This window comes from Protopterus annectens, chromosome 10.part0 (assembly GCF_019279795.1).
Source record: "Protopterus annectens isolate FY-2018-M chromosome 10.part0, PAN1.0, whole genome shotgun sequence".
In the NCBI taxonomy this organism is placed as follows: Eukaryota; Metazoa; Chordata; order Ceratodontiformes; family Protopteridae; genus Protopterus; species Protopterus annectens.
Genome location: NC_056744.1, coordinates 1,060,505,369 through 1,060,526,243, shown reverse-complemented (window position 1 = coordinate 1,060,526,243; position 20,875 = coordinate 1,060,505,369). Strand labels below are relative to the sequence as shown.

The window sequence follows — 20,875 nt, the reverse complement described above, 5'->3', positions numbered from 1 at the left end:
TTTGCCATCTAACTTCCTTCTCCGATAAAATAGCTTTGATATTACCACCCCTATTGTCCACTTTAACTTGTTCTAATATGGCAAATTTAAATTTGTGGCTGATATCCATATCAGCCACATGCCTATACAATGCATTTGTACTATCTTTTTTCCTTATAGCATAGAGATGGTCGTAGATTCTTTTCTTAAACATCCGTTCTGTTTTTCCTATATAGAAACTATTACAGCCAGTACATACTGGAATATATATTATATGATGGGTATTACAATTCCTTCGACTAATTTTAATACTAGTCCTATTAATATTCTCTAATTTTATTATTTCTGTTTCTAATATTACGTGGCAATAACTGCAGCTTCCACATTTGCGTGTTCCTTTGTATTGAATATTCATACATTCCACCCTTTTATGTCTTTCAAAAATAGTCTTCATATTTATTCCCATTTTATAAACAAAAATGGGTGCTTTACCAACAATTTCTTCTAAAGCATTATCAACACTAAGAACATTCCAATATTTATTAAGAATGTGTTTGATGGACTTTGCCTGGGGGGTATACTCTAAGATGCAAGCTTTTCTATAGTCCATGTTCTGCAGATGTCCAACCCTCTATACCACAATGATGAGTAGGACATGCTGGACGGATAGATTCCTGACCCGGACACCCCCCATGCTTTGGAACATGATTCCAATGTACATCAGGCAAGGCCCCTCACTAGCACTCTTCAAGGGAAACCTTGGCATGTGGATGGGAGACAGACATGTACCCCAAGGATCACTGCAGTGACTCTGCTGGACAGAGGCACAGAGAACTATTGGCTCTTCCATTCAGAGGCACAGGGAACCAACCTATGGGGGTGGTGAAAGCCAACACACTCTAGCTAGGCTAACAAATACCCTTCATAAGACAGCCTAGTACCTAACTTTGCACATATTACATGTCTTATGTGCATGGATAGTTAAATAGCTCTTCCATTTTACTTTGCTATCATGCTGATAAACTGTCAGCTGACTAAAAGACATATGTATCATGTTATTGTGTATTGTAAATGCCAATTGGCATAACTAATGTTTGCCTAACATTACAGTAATGCTATGTAGCTTGTAATACATATCTGCCTACAATACTGTACATTACACAGTTATTGGCACAATATCCCACAATGCAAATCATAAATGCACAGTGGCCGAACTCTTCCACATGTTATTCTCTGTAATACACCCATACATATAGCTACGGTTACAATATATCAACATATACTATCCCCTGTTATAGCACATACTTGTTGGACCAGCCCTGCCACTGACATTGGCTGGTGAGGAGTATTTCTGTTCAAAGCCCTTATATAGCCTCCCTTGTGGTGTATGCGATGTTTGCCTTGTGACCTACAGCAGTACACACAAATACTACAAGCGTTGCTATGCTCAACAATACATCACTACAAGATAACTGTTTCCACTATATGGATTGTGTGCACTTTAAATACTACAGAAAGGTACTACATACACAGACATACTGACTGTTCTACATACCTTATTAGTAACCCGAGGTGTTGTTAACTGTTGATTCAATCCTTTTCAGTTTGTGTTTCAATGTTCTTTGTAACATTCCGCTGGTATATACGGATGGTTTGAATGTGTGATAACACATCCTTTTCTAGTTACATATCGGTAACATGTGGTATCCTTTCCACCAATTGCTGTTCCAAAGTAGTTAATTAGATGCACATCAGCTGTGCAGCTACTCCATTAGCCAATACCATGGCAACAGTGGTGTATAACTGAGTACTCCTTTTGGGCATTGTCCATTTGCCTTACTTTCGAGGGAGACGGCCTAGATGTGTTGTTTGCGATATATTTCAACAGCTATATGGAGGCACACAGAGATATATTAGCTTCATGACTCCTGTGGACTGTGTGTAATGGCTAGACGATTTAGTTCTACATGTGAGTACAGGTGTTATATTTCGGAACAGTGCTACTTATGCAGGGTTTTTTTGTACCTGATACTTCTGCAGATGTTTAAGTATGGCAAGGATGTTTGGCCAGCTCAAGGCCATATGGCTATGCATGAACTGTTAGGTGGCATACAGTGTGCTCACCAGACATCCTTGATTTGGTGTACAAGTGTAGCATACTGTGCTGTTACTCACTAATTGCTAACACATCCCGGTGTATGCACAACCTTCTGAAATGGGATTAGTGCAAACAAACCATGTTACATCAGCAGCTGTTCCATTGTATAACAGCAGCTATTATACATAGGGCCATGTTAGTGTGTCTCTGACAAGGTATGTTAAGGCTTCTGCAGATGTCGTACAGTGAGTGAATGATTTGTGATGTTATTACAGTTTGTATTGTAATATGTTTGGGTGTGGGGGTGATGTTGGTGGGTGTGCTTAGCAGATGCAGGTGTGTAGGAACTGCTTTTATACATAATCTCTATGTGCATGAGGGTTCCTTCCCTATTTGAACACCTATTATTTTGTGGACTAATACAATGGTAATTGCAGGCTGATTCATGATAGCTGTGTATTTCTGTCATAGGTATTTGCAGTCATTGTAATTGTGTTGGTGACTGACCCTCTGGCTAGGGTTGCCACCTTTTCATATGGCCATAGTGGGACCTTTTCGGAACACACATCTGATTTTACAGGCCGACACAGACCCACGGTCAGTACAAGGGATAGAACTTTCCTTTCTTGCCTAAATATAAGCTTATTCTTACAGCAGTTTAGTTGCTTATCCTGTTTCCTGTAACATGTAGGTATTTTAGATACAGAAATAACTATTATATGCAACTATTACAGTACATATGGGACATAATTATGTCCTACAATCCCAAGACATTTGCCACGTTTAATATATTTGGTCAAGACACAACCGCCCAAAGAGGGAGTGTCCCTCTCAAAGTGGGACAAATGGTAACACTATCATTAGCTCATGTCCATAGCACATATTTGTAATAGTGTATAGGCATATACTCTCCATATCCTTTGTTCATAAAGGTTGGTAGTGGCGGAATGTGTGATTGCTATGGTCCATGTTATACACATATATTTAATATACTTTAATATTCTACCTCCTACGTCGCACAAACAGACGCACAAAGCTAACCCACACCCACACATTACAGTCCCCCAAGAACACACACCACACACAGAACACACACTTACACACACTACAGCCCTAAGAAACACATTTACACACAGTAACCTACCAGAACCGCAACACCAGAAACACTGACTAACTGTCCATTAACATCGTGAGATTACACCTCGTACATCTGGTGTTTTGGTACTGTGTTCTTTTGGACCTTAAGCCTCGGGATTACGTGCGTTGGTATGTAAAGCAGTCGGTATGTGGTAGGTATCCCATTTATATGTACCTCCATAGTTATGTAGATGTTGTTAACCTATCTATATATCTACATATATATGTATATCCTCATATATCGACATCTCTCTCTCTCTCTATATATATATATATATATATGTATATACATATATATATATAAATATATTGATATATATACATAAATAAATATATATATATATATATATATACATATATATATATATATATATATATATATATATATATATATATATATAGATAGATATAAAACATACACTTTTCATTGGGTACATGCCGGTTTGTCCTATTTCAACACATTCCTACCTTTTGTGTTTTATCCTGTCAGTATACACGAATGCCATTGGTATATCTCAGGTAGCTTAGTGGTATGTTATTGTGATGAATGTGTACATGGTTGCGTGTTCTAATCCTAGTAGTGATATCTTACCTCGCAGAGCAGGCACAGATAGTGCAAAGGTGATTAACGCACATTTCAGCAGTTGTGTGTTCCACGTTTATTATTCTGTGGAGAACTACCTATATATGCAAGCTGTGTTTAAGGTATACTATGTAACATGTACACATCTGTGAAGATTCCTGTCAGGGATACTCCCCATTATTTGGAACTACATCCCTGATTACATTATACAAAACCCCTCACTAACACTCCGGGGAATACGTGCAGAGTGGATGGTGAACAGTAGCTACACCCCAGGGATCCCGCAATTGTCTCTGCTCCACTGAGGGACAGTTAGTTAATCGATGGGGTGGCAACAGCAGACACATTTTGCCTATGCTTATGAGTGGCCTCGGCAGTTGGGCATGTATCTAACTATGTATCTATGAACCTGTACATACAGTATGGACACATGTTGATAGCTTAATTTACTGTTCAGGTATTGACTAAACTTGTGCCAATGGCAGTTGTGTGTACAATAGTTGAGGGCTAACTATGTAGGATGCACACAGTAGACAACCTATGCATGACAATTTACAGGTGGTCGTGTGTGTGTGCCATCCATGTTTGCTGTGTATGCAGGTGGAGAAGGGTGTCAGTCCATGAGTGCCTACACTGTCAGTGTGTGTGTGCTATATGTTCCCTCTTTGCCAAGGCATCGGCATACTGGGCATGCCTCCATCTGCCTACTGGGGCTAGCACAGGGTGTTTGTGGTCTGAGTCCCCCTGTGCCTGTGGGTCCCTTGGCAATGGTGGTGGGCTGTGAGGGATTCTGTCCCTGCTGCAGCTGTTTCCCAGGATCATATTGTGTAGCATGGCACATATTATGAAGATGTGGGCACACGTTCCTGGAGAGTACTGCAAGGCTCCACCTGATATGTCCAAGCAATGGAACCGTGATTTCAGCACCCCAAACACGAGCTCTATGATGATTCTGGTTTCTGCGTGTGCCTCATTATGGAGTTCTTGCATGGATGTGTGTGCATTTCTGATGGGAGTCATCATCCACGGTTCCAGTGCATAGCCAGCATCCCCAACCATGTGGCCATATGGGATGTCCCCCCGGCAAATACCTGATACAGCTGTGAGGCATGCCAGATGTGGGAGTCATGATAGCTTCCAGGGCTGCCAGCACACACACCCATAATAATGCCCTGGGTATTGCACATGACCTGGCAGTTGATGGAGGGGAATCCCTTGTGTTTATGTAGCGCCTACCCTTCTCATCAGGTGGTGACTTGATGTGTATGTATGTGCAGTCTATTGCACCCAGTACCTCTGGGTAGTCTGCCACATGGTGGAAGAGATGCATATTGCTGGCCAACTCCTCCTGCATTCGGGGGAAGTATATGTGCTCATTGGCATGTGGTAACATGGCATCCAGGAACTGGTGGAGTACCCTGGATGCTGATGCCTGTGAGATCCCCATGATATCCCCAGTTAGCCTTTAGAAGGTACCTGTTGCTAGTATTTTCAAGCTTACACATACCTTCATGTCCACTGGGATGGATTCCCCTCTGTTACTTCTGGCTCAGAGGCGTGGCTGGCACAGCTCAAAAATGTTGTTGTATGATGTCCCTGTCCACCCTGTAATGCTCTACTATCTCCAGATCATGTAACCCCTGGTAGGTTACCCTGGGTCTGAACACTCTTCTCCTCCTCCGGTGCCTGAGATGGTTGTCAGCATCATCCTCCACACCACCGTCAGTCTCCAACGCATGCTGCTGAATCAAAGCTATGGCAGCCCCTAACATGTACATATTAAAAGTTCCCCGTCTGTATATACCAATGGTGCAGAGTGTCTGGGAATACACAAATGGGTGTGTGGGGCTTTCACATCTTATACTATTGTGCAATGGATGATGCTGGTGTGTAATTGGGTGTGTTTGTGCTATTCCAGCTGCAAGGTATCTTAATTATTGGTTTTACAGCAGGTACTGCTATTGTGGGGCCTTTGGTGTTGACTTACGCTTGTCTGCCATGATTCATCTATTGCCCTTTACTTCTATTTTCAACCCGATTCCCCAACCATTGCCAGGCATGCATCCAGCTGCCACCTTTCTTGTTTTGTGCTTTCACAACCCAGGACTGTGTTGGGAGATGTATTATGTAGCTGATATACTACAAGTTTGCTTTGTTCTGCTGTGACACTTCTCTTTTCTTTGCTGTACGGCACCTCCCCTTTCCTGTTCTGCAGGTAGCTGCTAGCAGCCTTGTTAGCTGTTATCTATGGCCCACTGTGAGTTTCTAGGTGTCAATTACTCATTTGTACTCCAATTACCATGCTGCAGCATTTCCTTAATGTCTTCCCATATCCTTCCTGTTTCAACTGTGGTGCGCGCCGCGCACAGCCGTTTACCGGGTTTCATGCATGTTTTCATCAATGTTCACATGAACTTTCGGTTACCTTGTGCGCTCTCAGCTAAGCAAAGATATGGCTACTTTCACACCCCTATCCTGCAGCTTTACTTAGCAACACGCAATATGGATTAGCAATGATCCAATGTGCTTACAGCTACGGTGGCGCGCCCCTCTCTTGATGTCATGTTTACCTCCAGGCCACTCCTCGGTGTTGTACTGCTATGCCGTGTGATACATCATTACGCCGGCGGGGCGTTTGCGATTCAGTATTACTTGACTCATTTGCATGTCATTGACTGCTAATTCCTAGTTACCGCACGGAACACTGTCACAGACCCTTAGCAACCCTTGCGCCATGGTTGTGCTGAAGCATGCATGCCACTGACTATTATGGGAATATCATGAATTGCGTTACATTACAGTTTTATGACATCTAAATATATTTTCCTTGTGATCCCGTTTGCGCACCGATGCACTGCGATTTTACTTTGCGTTGGTGTGGCCATGACATTAAATGTTATTTTTTTATATGTTGTGCATGTCGTTTTATGCCATTGGCTATATATTTAGCCCTTTTCATATATTAACATTATAATACGTATGTTTGGTCTGCTTTCATGGCTCCGATTTTATGTTTGACAAAATGTAAACCCTTTCTTTTGGTTTACATTTCTACATGCTTACGCTATGCCTGCACCACTTCATGAATCGTTATATGCCTTCATTTGCATGCTACACTGCTGTGCATGGGGTAATTAGCATACATGCGCCGGGAGCTGTGCAGCTCTGCCGTATGCTGTTAGTGCACATGGAAACAGCTCTTACCTGAATCGCTCAGGGGCCATATTTAGCACTAGATCGCTGACGCTACTCCAGCGCATGGCGTAAGCTTCATGAATCTCGGGGAATGTCATTCATGCTTTCATTCATTTTCCAGTTTCTGTTTATTCTATTCAGGATTTTGTGGAAGCATAAGTCAATCTCAGCAAGCAACAGAAACAAGACAAAGAACTAGTCTTGGTTAGAACACCTGCCCATCACAGTGTGCTTACACACACACACACACACACACACACACACACACACACACACACACACACACACACACATTCATAGTTTCATAGATTAGTACTAGGCTAACTGATCTTGCAAGACATTTTAAGCCGAGTCAATTATCCCTTGTGGGGTTCAAACCCTGCACCTTGTGTTTGTAAGGCAAACACCTTAACCATTAGGCCACCCTCCTAACCATTTCTATGGGCAAATCTTTTCAAGATGAGGAAGGAAATAGGATGTCCCAGGAAAACCAACACAAGCACTGAAAGGACACACAGACTTTGCACAGACAAATACCCCATTCAAGATTCAAACCAGGGACCCAAGAAAAGTTAATTGCTGTAGTATAGTGTAGCATATGATATAAACATTCCAGCACCAAGCCTTCATGTTCCCCTCTGGTTAAAAGCTTTTATTCAGACTAATATTTATCAAACTGCTACCCTCACTGTCTGATCACTCAGTTAATTTCTCATTAGTTTTACTACCTTCAGCAAAACCCCCCATGCCCTTCAGTTTCCACACCAATAAGTTCTACAGTGTGATGTCATATTCTAGATATATCATATCCACAGGCAGTGGTAATCTAGTAATAAAAACTGATCAGGTTTAAGGAAAATGAAAATAATGTGCATTTATGTTCCGACTGACAGATGGAATGTGCTGTAATTTATTGATACTTTAAGATAACTACAGATGATGATGATGTTATCATGTTCACCTTCAGAATAAATCATTTACATTGGTGAACTTGGCAGAGAGGGATAAAGCCTTGACTATGAATCTGGTAACCCAAACTTTATCTGATAACTCAAACTTTATTAGCAGGCCTGGGCAATGAAAGGATCACAGCCATTGTAATGGAAGTGCCTGGCTGTTGGCAGCTCACCCATCATGGGGTTGGGGTGGGGGGTGATAGGAGTGTAGAGGCTGTGCAGGTGGCAGCCATATGGTATATGTGAAACAGACAGGGCACCTCTCAGGTGAGCAGTATACAGCAATATCTCAGCTGTTACAGGATATGGAGTTAGAAAAGTCCTAGCATGTCCTGCAGACTGGCCCACTTTCTAACACCCAATTATCTATCCAAGGAGGGGCAGCAGATAAGGCACTCTCCTTAGTCATGGAACAAATGGGCCATAGGCCTCTTGCCCTACCTGTGAAACAAATGGGACTGGCTCTCACCCCCATAAGATGAATAAATAGGCCAACTGAGCACAGACAGGGGAGTCATTGGGCTGTCCAGTGGAATAGTGTGGAAGAGAGAAAACATACACACACACACACACACACACACACACACACACACACACACACACACACACACACACACACACACACTCACTTGCGCGTGCACACACGAAGATGCAGAAAGGTTCTACCAATAAGAGAAAGTAGCCAAATGATGATAAACATTCACTCAGATAAGAGCAAGTCTCCTGGGACTTCCTGTGCAAAACTACAAATGAAGCCATGAATATTATTGCATAGCTCTGAAAATCTTGCAATCTTCCAGGAAAAGCCTCCAATATGTCTGAATTTTAGAGGAAGCACAAGATTTCATGGAATTTGACATTTCACACAAGAACATTGATCCACCACCATAACTTTGAGATTGTAATATTACTATATGTAGCATTTCCAGTTTGCATTATTTGGAGCTTTGTATTTAAAATTTGCTTTATTTTTGCTTATACACATATATGCCCTAAAAATTACAAAAACAATCCTAGTAATGACCAAAAATTACTTTTGACAATCACAGGTATAGTTTGCAGACTTTTACTCCGTGCAAACAAAGGTTTATTTTCTTTAATAACCATATATCTTTGGCCTGATCATGAGTCTCGTTGTTTAAAATATAAAGTGCTTCTATGATCAATCAATATCCAAATGACAATGCAATGAGACCCATACTTGAAGTGTTCAATGGCTCAGTTTTCTGAAAATAATGGAGTTTGGAAAGAAACATTTTAAAATGGATTCTGGGAATTTGTAAAAGGGAGAGTGAAATAAATCCTCTTTGACTTGATACAACCTATCCCAGTGTGTGTAAGTGCCTGGAGTTGGAGTATTAAGCTGGAGGTATACTGCAGCACATACATCCTATCCCAGTGTGTACAACCCTGGAGTATTAAATTGGACATATACTGGGGCACATATAACCTATCCTAGTGTGTGTAAGCACCTGGAGTTAGAGTATTAAGTTGGAGGTATACTGGGGCACATACAACCTATCCCACTGTGTAAAAGTGCTTAGAGTTGGAGTATTAAGCTGGACATATATTGGGAAACATACAACCTATCCCAATGTTTGTAAGCACCTGGAGTTGGAGTATTAAGCTGGAGGTATACTGGGACACATACAAGCTATCCCCATGTGTGTAAGTGCCTGGAGTTGGACTCTTAGGCTAGAGGTATACTGGGGCAGACACAAGCTTACCCAATGTGTGTAAGTGACTGGAGTTGGAGTATTAAGCTGGACATATACTAGGGCACATGCAACCTATCCCACTGTGTGTAAGTGCCTGGAGTTGGAGTATTAAGCTGGACATATACTGGGACACATACAATATATTCCAATGTGTATAAGCACCTGGAGTTGGAATATTAAGCTGGAGGTATACTGGGACACATACAATGTATCCCAATGTGTATAAGTACCTGTAGTTGGAGCATTATGCTGGAGGAATACTGGGGCACATACAAGCTATCCCAATGTGTATAAGTGCCTGTAATTGGAGTATTAAGCTGGATGTGTACTGGGGCACATACAACCTATCTCACTGTGTGTAAGCGCCTGGAGTTGGAGTATTAAGCTGGACGCATACTGGGGCACATATAACCTATCCCACTGTGTGTAAGCACCTGGAGTTGGAGTATTAAGCTGAAAGTATACTGGGGTACATACAACCTATCCCAATGTGTGTATGAGCCTAGAGTTAGAGTATTAAGCTGGAGGTATACTGGGACACATACAATCTATCCCAATGTGTATAAGTGCCTGTAGTTGGAGTATTATGCTGGAGGAATACTGGGGGACAGCCCTCACATGGGTTTGGGGTTAGGGAGTCTCCCTCCTGGTTCTACTACATTAATTGCAATTGTATCATGAAATATGACACTTTTCCTTAGCAGTTCTTCATCTCTTTTAGTAGTTCTAGAAATGTAACATTTGAATATCTCTAGTGGACCTAACATTTTCATATCTACAAATATGGGAAGCCAGTTGTACATATAATATATGACTTATGCTGCAAGATCTGTGCACAAATTATTCTGTGAATGGAAACGGTATAACTAATATACACAAATGACTAAACCTTGTAGACCCACCACTGAAAGGTAAAGAAGTCAATGTCTAACAGTCAGTGCCAAAATGGCACAACACATAAGCTGGTCTGAAGAAACTGCTGCACAACAGAGGCACATGTCCATTATTTAAGAATCTACTATGTTGTAAGCAAACAAACTACACAGCTTTAAAGTGAGGCAAGAACACAGAGGAAACTTTTACTGATATAGCTTTACAATCTTAGCAGAAGCCAGTCACTTGTTGGGTAAGGCCTGGGTTGGTTGTTGCTACATTCTCAATGAATTATATGTAGTTTGTACAGTCTATTCACATCTTATTCACCTAGTTAGTTCCAGAACAACCAACAAAATGCTTCTACAAGTAGCTTCAACATTCCAGCCACTTGAAAGCATCTGTTACACTCCACCTCAACCGTCAAAATTCCAGCACTGAGAAATTATCTAATGCAGGTAATTTATCCACACTATTAGCTCTTTTTTTTTGGTATCTCCTCCCTTGATCTAGTATCACCTCCAGCTCATCTTCCCCAAGAGTTAGTGTGTCTGACAGGTAAATAGTCATTCTGGATGTATAATAGCTGTATTCTTGGCATCATACTACAAATATTTTCCATACAGTCAGGTTGTTATGTTATGTAGATTATGCAATATCATGGTTTTCACTGATGTGCCACATGCCGCTTGTGAACCTGTCTGCTAGATCATTACTAATACTCCATTCCTGCTCCTGGCCTCCAGCTAACTTGCTTTTACATAGTTGAATGACTTGCATTCGCCTCTCCAATGGTTACTTTTCTTCTAACAGCCTTTATTTTTAAAAAGACTATTGATAGTGAATGAGCTGTCGCTAAACCTAAGTATCTTTTTCAATAGTGTTATCACCATTTTCCACCTTAAATTAAATTACTAGATCACTTTTTCTAACAGTAATGGTGAAAAGATTTCTCTTTATTTTGCTGTGATTATTTGCACAATTGTATTAGAATTCGCTATGGACTAACTCTATCTGGAAATTAATGAATGGCTTCCTTAGGCCGCACACTTGTAAAGCAGAATCTGTGGTTTATATGTAGCATCCCCACATGTCATGTTCTGCACTGCCTATATTTTATAGAATTACACTGGAGTTTTAGTAAAGGAGCCATATCTTTCTGTGTATTTACTAGAAGCACGTTCCCCAAAGCTACTTTTCTAATGTTATGCTGACTGCCAGAAATGTTATGTTGACTGCCAGGAATCTTGTATGGTATAGCACTAAGTTGCAAGGCATGGCCAAAATTCTGAAACTGTGCTTATCTTACATGATTTAAACTAAGACACCATACTGAATGCTATGTTTCTGGTGTAGGTTGAGTCCTACATGCAAAAGTACAATCGCTAAATCTGTTACTGTGCACAGTGTATGATGTAGACATTATTTGTTATATTTCAGCTGTACCTGTTCTGTAAATGTACCTACTTATGTAATATCTGCATGATACATTCTTTGCCTAAGGACAAGTGCATATTTATGATATTTGCCCTACAGTGGCTCTACATTAGTGCTGTTTGTTGTTTTTTTTCTGTCTACACTATTTCTGCCATCATTTTCCTGCTAAATAACCTCTCCCATGATCAGATCCTAATCTCATCCCTTTTTACCTCTTACACTATCACTCCCACTTTTTCCACTATTCCTCTGAAATACACTTGCCTCTCAGATTTTTTTTTTAATTTCCCCCCAGCCATCTTCTTTCTATCAAGTCTAATTTCATAACCTTAACCAGATCCATATACATTTCTTTCCATTACAGTTACACATACAGAGGAAAGTGTGCTTTACCACCACCTCCATCCCATGCTAGAATTGTTTGGAACCCAGTAACCTAAGAACAACAGTGACTCAAGTGGCATGCCCTTTAAGTTCTGGAAGTGCGTTATATGTCTGCTGTTGTAATATCACTGTTACAGAATTACTATTTAAAACTTGTTTATGCTAAAATTGTGGTGGCACACTACTCTTGCTGGTTCAATACCTCTCTCCCCGATTTCTAACTCCATCTCTGGCTCCCAATAGTCAACTACCTCCAACAGGCTCTCTTATGTTTTAAGTTAAGGTAATGTCTTTTGATAATATTGGCTTCCCATTCCAATTCAATAATCCTTTTTGTGTCTTCACACTAGTTTGGTGAGGGCTCCTTAAAATATCTCTACATTTACTTTTTAGAATTAATTTCACTCTCCAGCATTTTCATAGTTAAACTTACCTGATTTTTTCTCTTGACTTTCAGATATCTGCACTTTGCTGATAGTTTTCTTAAAAGTTTCCCACTTCTCATGGCCCAGCCCGCTCCATTCACCCTCGCTCACTCTGCTCCACTAGCCTACCCCCATTCCCACCCACCCCCTCATTCCTTACATTTATACACTTTAAACCACACCCACCACTCTACATGGTCCAATCACTGTTCTCTCTTAATTAAGCATTACAAACTCTCTCACCCATTCCTCATCTCGACTCTACACCCTTCTCAAACCACTACCTAATCTATCAAGCTTTAACTTAACTGCTTACCAAGCTAGCTACAGATTATTCACCACAACTTAGAGTATTCAAACATTTATTCTTAGTAAGTAATAAAGCCTGCAGAAGGTGTAACTCGTCAAAAGAAAAGGCAAACTTTAATGCAGGCTAAAAACAGAATAAAATCCACTCCCACAACACCAATACTGGTCCTTGTGTTTATCGTCCTTTGTATTAAGCGCTTTCATTTCTGACCCGTCAGAAACTTCCTCAGAATACTTGACAATTCCATGAAGGAAAATTTATAGTCAAAAAAGATCATACCTTCAGTAAACAACCCTTTCACAACCGATGTTAAATACATAATGCATGAGCACATTTAAAAACCTTATATAAGGAGACTCCACAAAAACTTTTTTAAGAACTACCTATAAAATTAAGCATACGTATTATTTATAAAATTGTAAAAACAAGGCACATAAATGTATGTAAACAACGCTAAAACATCATAAAGAATTGTTTATCTCTCAAGTGCTTTCAATTTTAAAAAGCATGTTATAGAAAAGGATACATTCAGACCAGGCCATTCAGTGGCATTGGTCCTGATCTGCCACAATGTAATCATGCAAGAGATAAAGCTTGGTCCAAATAGCACAAAACAAAAGCAATAAACTCAAAACAGGCATACCTAGAACTCAGAAACAAAACCAAAAAATATGATCAGAACAGACAAAATAAACTACTATCATAGCATACAAATGAAACATCAGCATAAACCTAGAAAGTTTTGGAGAGCTATTAATAATGTTCTTCAGCCTGGGGAATGTAAGACTCCTTCCCCTACCACTACAGACAACTCAGCTAATACTGGCACCCAATTTAACAAATTCTTTACTGAATCCATGCTTGCACTAGCAAATTCTCAAAGCTCCCCTGACCCCATTGAAAAACACAAACACCTTACTAATGAAAACAGCTTTACCTTTCAACCTGTCCCTGTAAACTTGATTAAAAAATACTCAAAAGGCTAAAACTAACCACACTGGCAGCAGATGAACTCCCAGCTGAATTTTTAAAAATTGCCTCTGACGTAATAGCATATCCAGTAACCATCTTTAGCAACCGCTCTATCTCTGAAAAACTAGTCCCTGACCTCTGGAAGGTCTCCCATATTATTCATAAAGGGGACAACTCAAAAGAACTACAAATTACCGCTCCATAGCTATACTGTCTTCCCTCTCAAAAATACGGGAAAGGTGTACTTGTATACAAATTATGGAATATCTCAATGCACAAAAACTGCCCACAAACACTCAACACAGATTCAGACCTTACCATAGCACAGCCATTATTATCATGTCATTCACTCGCATAATTAATGGGCAAAGAAATGATGGTAAATATGTTTCAACCATTTTTCTTGACCTTCCCAAGGCCTTTGACATGGTTAGTCATAACAAGCTTATAAAAGCTCTATCACAACTAAATCTTAGCCAAACCACTATTGCATAGTTTCATAGTTACCTAACTGGAAGACAGCAGCTGTTAAATGGCAACAGGAACTATCGTCTCTGCTCCCAATAACAATAAGGGTTCCACAAGGCTCCATTCTTAGACCTCTGTTGTTTACTATATTCACCAATAACCGTAATTTACACCTCTACTCTCCACTCCTCAGTCATCCAGCATGCAGATGAGTCTACATTAGTCTGTGCCTCCTCTTCCCTACAGGAACAACACCAGCAAACTCAAGCATCCTTTCTCTCTGTCGAATCTTGGCTCACTGACCACCAGTTAATACTCAACGCAAACAAAACAAAACTTATTATCTTTCAACCTACACAACATACCAATCCTGACCTCTCATTTAACATCATATCAAATAAAAAAACTATCATATAAGAAGCGGAAGGCATGGCCGAAGGCAGGAAGAGACGGGAAAGGCTAAGTCTATGGTAGTGAGGGTCGGAACTTTGAATGTTGGCAGCATGACTGGTATAGGGAGAGAGCTAGCTGATATGATGGATGGAAGGAAGGTTGGGGTATTGTGTGTACAAGAGACCAGATGGGAGGGGAGTAAGGCTAGGTGTATCGGAGGTGGGTTCAAATTGTTATATCATGGTGTGGATGGGAGGAGAAATGGCATAGGAGTTATCCTGAAGGAAAAGTATGCTAAGAGTGTTTTCCAGGTGAAAAGAGTTTTGGATAGAGTGATGTTTATGAAGCTGGAAATTGATGGTGTAATGATGAATGTTGTTAGTGCATATGCTCCACATGTTGGGTGTGCAACAGATGAGAAAGAAAAATTTTGGAGTGAGTTGGATGAAGTGGCGATGACTGTACCTAAGGGGGAGAGAGTGTTGATTGGAGCAGATTTCAATGGGCATGATGGTGAAGGGAACATAAGGGATGAGGAAGTGATGGATAGGTATGGTGTTAAACAAAGGAATGCAGAAGGTCAGATGGTAGTGGATTTTGTGAAAAGGATGGACATGGCTGTGGTGAATATGTATTTTAACAAGAGGGAGGAGCATAGGGTGACATACAAGAGTGGAGGAAGATGCACACAGGTGGATTACATCTTATGTAGGAGGGCAAGTTTGAAGGAGATTGGAGACTGTAAAGTGGTGACTGGGGAAAGTGTAGTTAGGCAGCTTAGGATGGTAGTTTGTAGGATGACACAGGTGATCAAGAAGAGGAGGAGGAGGAGTGTGAGGGCAGAACCAAGGATTAAATGGTGGAAATTGAAAAAGGGTAATTGTGAGGTGGAGTTCAGGGATGAGTTAAGACAGGCACTGGGTGGCAGTGAAAAGTTACCAAATAGCTGGGTAACTACAGCAGATCTAGTAAAGGAGATGGCTAGAAGGGTGCTTGGTATGACATTTGGACAGAGGAAGAATGACAAGGAGACACTGTGGTGGAATGAGGAAGTACAGGAGAGTATACAGAGAAAGAGGTTGGCAAAGAAGAAGTGGGATTGTCAGAGAGATGAAGAAAGTAGACAGGAGTATAAGGAGATGAGGTGCATGGCAAAGAGAGAGGTGCTGAAGGCTAAGGATAAGGCATATGAAGAGTTGTATGAAAGGTTGGACACTAAGGAGGGAGAAAAGAACCTGTACCAATTGGCTAGACAGAGGGACTGAGCTAGGAAAGATGTGCAGCAGGTAAAGGTGATAAAGGATAATGAGGGAAACATACTCACATGTGAGGAGAGTGTGTGTTGAGAAGATGGAAAGAGTACTTTGAGGGGTTGATGAATGAAGAGAATGAGAGGGAGAGAAGGTTGGATGATGTGGGGATAGTGAATCCTGAGGTACAATGGATTAGCAAGGAGGAAGTAAGGATAGCTATGATGAGGATGAAGAATGGAAAGGCTGTTGGTCCAGATGACATACCCATGGAAGCATGGAGGTGTTTAGGTGAAATGGCAGTGGAGTTTTTAACCAGATTGTTTAATGAAATCTTGGAAAGTGAGAGGATGCCAGTGGAATGGAGAAAAAGTGTTTTGGTACCGATTTTTAAGAATAAGGGTGATGTGCAGAGCTGTAGTAACTACAGAGGGATTAAATTGACCAGTCACAGCATGACATTATGGGAAAAAGTAGTGGAAGCTAGGTTAAGAAGGGACGTGATGATTAGTGATCAGCAGTATGGTTTCATGCTGGGAAAGAGCACTACAGATGCAATATTTGCTCTGAGAGTGTTGATAGAGAAGTATAGAGAGGGTCAGAAAGAGTTGCATTGTGTTTTTGTAGACTTAGAGAAAGCATATGACAGGGTGTCTAGATAGGAGTTGTGGTATTGTATGAGGAAGTCGGGAGTGTCAGAGAAGTATGTAAGACTGGTACAGGATATGTATGAGGGTAGAGTGACAGTGGTGAGGTCTGCGGTGGGAGTGACGGATGGGTTTAAGGTGGAGGTGGTGTTACATCAAGGATCAGCTCTGAGCCCTTTCTTATTTGCAATGGTGATGGACAGGTTGAAAGATGAGATCAGACAGGAGTCCCATGGACTATGGTGTTTGCAGATGACATTGTGATCTGTAGTGAGAGTAGGGAACAGGTGGACAAGACACTGGAGAGGTGGAGATATGCTCTAGAGAGAAGAGGAATGAAGGTCAGCAGGACTAAGACAGAATATGTGTGTGTGAATGAGAGGGAGGATACAGGAATGGTGAGGATGCAAGGAGTAGAGGTGGTGAAGGTGGATGAGTTTAAATACTTGGGATCAATAGTTCAGAGTAACGGTGAGTGTGAAAGACAGGTGAAGAAGAGAGTACAGGCAGGATGGAGTGGGAGTAGAAGAGTGTCAGGAGTGATTTGTGACAGACGAGTACCAGTAAGAGTCAAAGGGAAGGTCTACAAGAGGGTAGTGAGACCAGCTATGTTATATGGGTTGGAGACAGTGGCATTGACAAAAAGGTAGGAGTTTGAGCTACATGTGGCAGAGTTAAAGATGTTAAGATTTGCACTGGGTGTGACAAGGGTGGACAGGATTAGGAATAAGTATATTAGAGGGTCAGCTCAGGTTGGAAGGTTTGGAGACAAAGCCAGAGAGGCAAGATTACACTGGTTTGGACATGCGCTGAGGAGGGATGCCGAGTATATTGGGAAAAAGATGCTAAGGATGAAGCTGCCAGGTAACAGGAAAAGAGGAAGGCCTGAGATAAAGTTTATGGATGTGATGAGAGAGGACATGCAGGTGGTTGGTGTGACAGAGCAAGATGCAGAAGACAGGAAGAAATGGAAACAGATGATCCACTGTGGTGACCCCTAATGGGAACAGATGAAAGAAGATGATGATGATGATCGCCTGTTACACACATAAAGCTTCTTGGGGTTGAGATTGACTGCAACATGAAATTCACTATCCATATCTCTCTCACCATAAAGAAAGTCCATAAAAAACTAGGTACTCTATATAGAGATACGCAGTTCTTAACAAACGCTGTTAGGGCTACTATTGCATGTACACATCTCATTTCTACACTACTTTATGCCTCTCCAATCCTCACCAACCTTAGAAAATCTGACTTAACCAAACTAGAAGCCTGCTATAATAGAATTGCTAGATTCACTACTAACAGTCCTTACAGATCACACCACCGTCTAGCTCTCAAACAGCTCAACCGTCTCAAACTGCCTCACCTACTTCTATATAATCCACTTACCCTGTCACATAAAATTGTATATCATCTCGAGAAAACCCCTTCACTACAAGACCTGATAATTCCATACTCCTGTACCAGAAATCTCTGCTCCACTAACAAACTTCTTGTCAAATTAACTAAAGATAATAATACAGCTGGTTCATCACTCTACTCCAACACAATAGCCAAACAATAGAATAAACTCCCCCTCTCATCACAACTAAAGCTTCCATACATAAATTTAAAAAGTCCTTAAATCACATATTGAACTCATGGATCTGCAACTGCAACAGTCCAGGTTAATACTAGCACCCCTCTCTTCTCTCGCTTGATCTCTTTATTTCTGTACTCATTAATCAAACCTACACCCCATACTTCTCTCCCCACATCTCTTATAATTATTCCTACCTGTATCTTACCCGTGCTGTACTTAATGACAGCTGCTAAAATGTAACGACTACTTTCTGTTGAAACTAATGTTTTAAATTGCTGGGGCTATTATAGAATTTTATGTCATATGTTAAATAATGCTACTTGTCATTAATGTACTGTACTGTGTGAATTCAAATGGAAGACTATGATAGTGCGTGTAAATGTTAATTGTGGAGCTTTTCTCCCCGTGCCTCCACTGTAAAAGGACCCTTGTCTGGTCAGACATTCCCAGTAACCAAATGAAAAATAATAAATAAATAAGCAAATAAATACTTCCTTCATAAAAGCCACAAGGAGAAAATGCATTCTTGCATATAGCACCAGTCTCACAGGATAGCCTTCGTCGAGACCTAAGAAAAGTTACCGATTTTAAAAATAAATAAATAAAAAGAAAACTCCTACAACACCTTAAGAAAAAATACAGATGCACCTGCTTTTGATTCAGATTAACTGTTCTGCAACAGCAACATACAGAATATTAAATAACATTAAAATAAATATAGAGCTACCTCTCACAATGGAATATTTGCAGATATGTGATTACATAACTACAAAGAACATTTATACTTCACGTTGGAACTGGAAAGGAAAATTTGTTGCTTTTATTCATATCTATCAACCTTTTAGCACATGAATTCTGGAGAAAGCCAAAAATGATGGGGGAGGCAACGACTCCAAATTTTGGATAGGTTTTAAATATTGTTCTTAGAAAGTTGCATTAGCATGTCTTTTCTTAAGAATGCAAAGTCTGAAACTCAAATGTTGATTATTATTATTATTTATTGACTGCAGTCCTCAATGGTTTGCCAGAAAATCGTATGAGGAACAGACTAAAAATATGAGTCAAAAACTTAACCAGCAACCCAGTGGTGCAGCAGTTAACATTGTTCTGTGTGGAGTCTAAATGTCTTCCCCATGTTCATGTGAGTTTCCACCCACATTCCAAGACGTGTCTGAAGCTGTTCTCCCTGGGTCTCTGCTGAAAATGGGCTCTTTCCCAGTAAAAAATGTTAAATAAAAAGTAAACATTCTGGAAAGGCGTGCTCCTATCTTATTTCTTCAGAAAGAAAGAAAGAATCATTGCAATGTACATTATCAACTGTTATTCACTAATATTTGGTGCGTAACTTCATGTAACCTGTAATAGCCATAACACCCCAAGTCATGGCTGAAAATGGTCTTTGTACCAGATTTCCAACCTAGATAGCACAATAATAAATATTGTGGTCTTAGACTGTTGCAGTTCACTCACTGCAGGAAAACATGATGAGTTTATCTAGACAAGCCTCCAGCCACTGTCAATCATCATAGATAATTAAGGGTACCATATTACTGCTGCATATTGCACTTAATACCTTAACGTTTAGTATAACAGCACTTCTCGCCTCCCCCGATTGCTGAATAACCCTCAACTATAAAGCAGACTTCTCAACTGCTGTTATTTAGTCAAAAAAGCCAAGTTTTATTTTGCCTTGCTTACCCCAGATTTTCTTCACAAAACCAGCCATCTGGATTAATAAATAACGCTAGTAAGCTAGTAGAAATATTTCTTATCAGTAAGTATATTTGGTATCTTTAGATCTTTTACTCTGAGAAAGAAAAACAGGACTGTACCCCCCCACACACACACACACCAATTCTACCCTCTACTGTGATCTTCGAAAGCCACGGCTATGACTTAAAGCTCAGAAAGTGATAGCTTTGCTATAAAGAGGATAATCAGAAGTGAAACGTTACCTGGGCTACATCACCAAGCAGCCAATGACTTTTGGGTCCAGGGAAAGTAGCAAAGGCATGAATGTTCTGCTTCCTTTTAAGAAACAACTTGACGACGTTATACAGTAGGTAGCCTAAGCACAACAAAGTCAAAAGTTGCAGAGCAGAAAAGTTCAATGCAGACCAGAGCAGCCGAGGGGCATATTCTAATGTAGAAAGCTTCATCGCTTCTGCGACCACTGCTAAATAAGTGTCCTCGGCAAAGGCTATGTAGCCGTGAGCCTCCCTATCACACCAACCTGCACAAGAAAAAAGTATAATGTACTGATCCTGCTCTCTTTTTATAGGCTTTGTATGAGTTGGTGAGGTAAAAAAATGAAGAGGCGTAACTGTGGGCTGGAGCTGTACTGATCAAATGGCCTAGATGACAATATGTATGCTGAGATGTCCGAACTGAGTAACCGCATGTGTAGCAGAGAAGGGGCTTTTATAGTAACTTTAAACAGGTGGAAAATAGTGTACCAAGTA

At 40.6% G+C, this 20,875-nt stretch overlaps 1 protein-coding gene across 1 annotated transcript in view; it reads right to left on the bottom strand.

Annotated features, from left to right (window-relative positions):
• The window catches only part of LOC122813474 (cytochrome P450 4B1-like), a 561,508-nt gene extending 540,853 nt beyond the window's left edge, over nt 1-20,655 (bottom strand). The window contains exon 1 of the mRNA XM_044085809.1: nt 20,369-20,655. Within this exon, the coding sequence (XP_043941744.1) occupies nt 20,369-20,572 (204 nt within the window). The 5' untranslated portion in view covers nt 20,573-20,655. The remainder of the gene's footprint in view (nt 1-20,368) is intronic.
• Between the last annotated feature and the right edge of the window lie 220 nt (nt 20,656-20,875).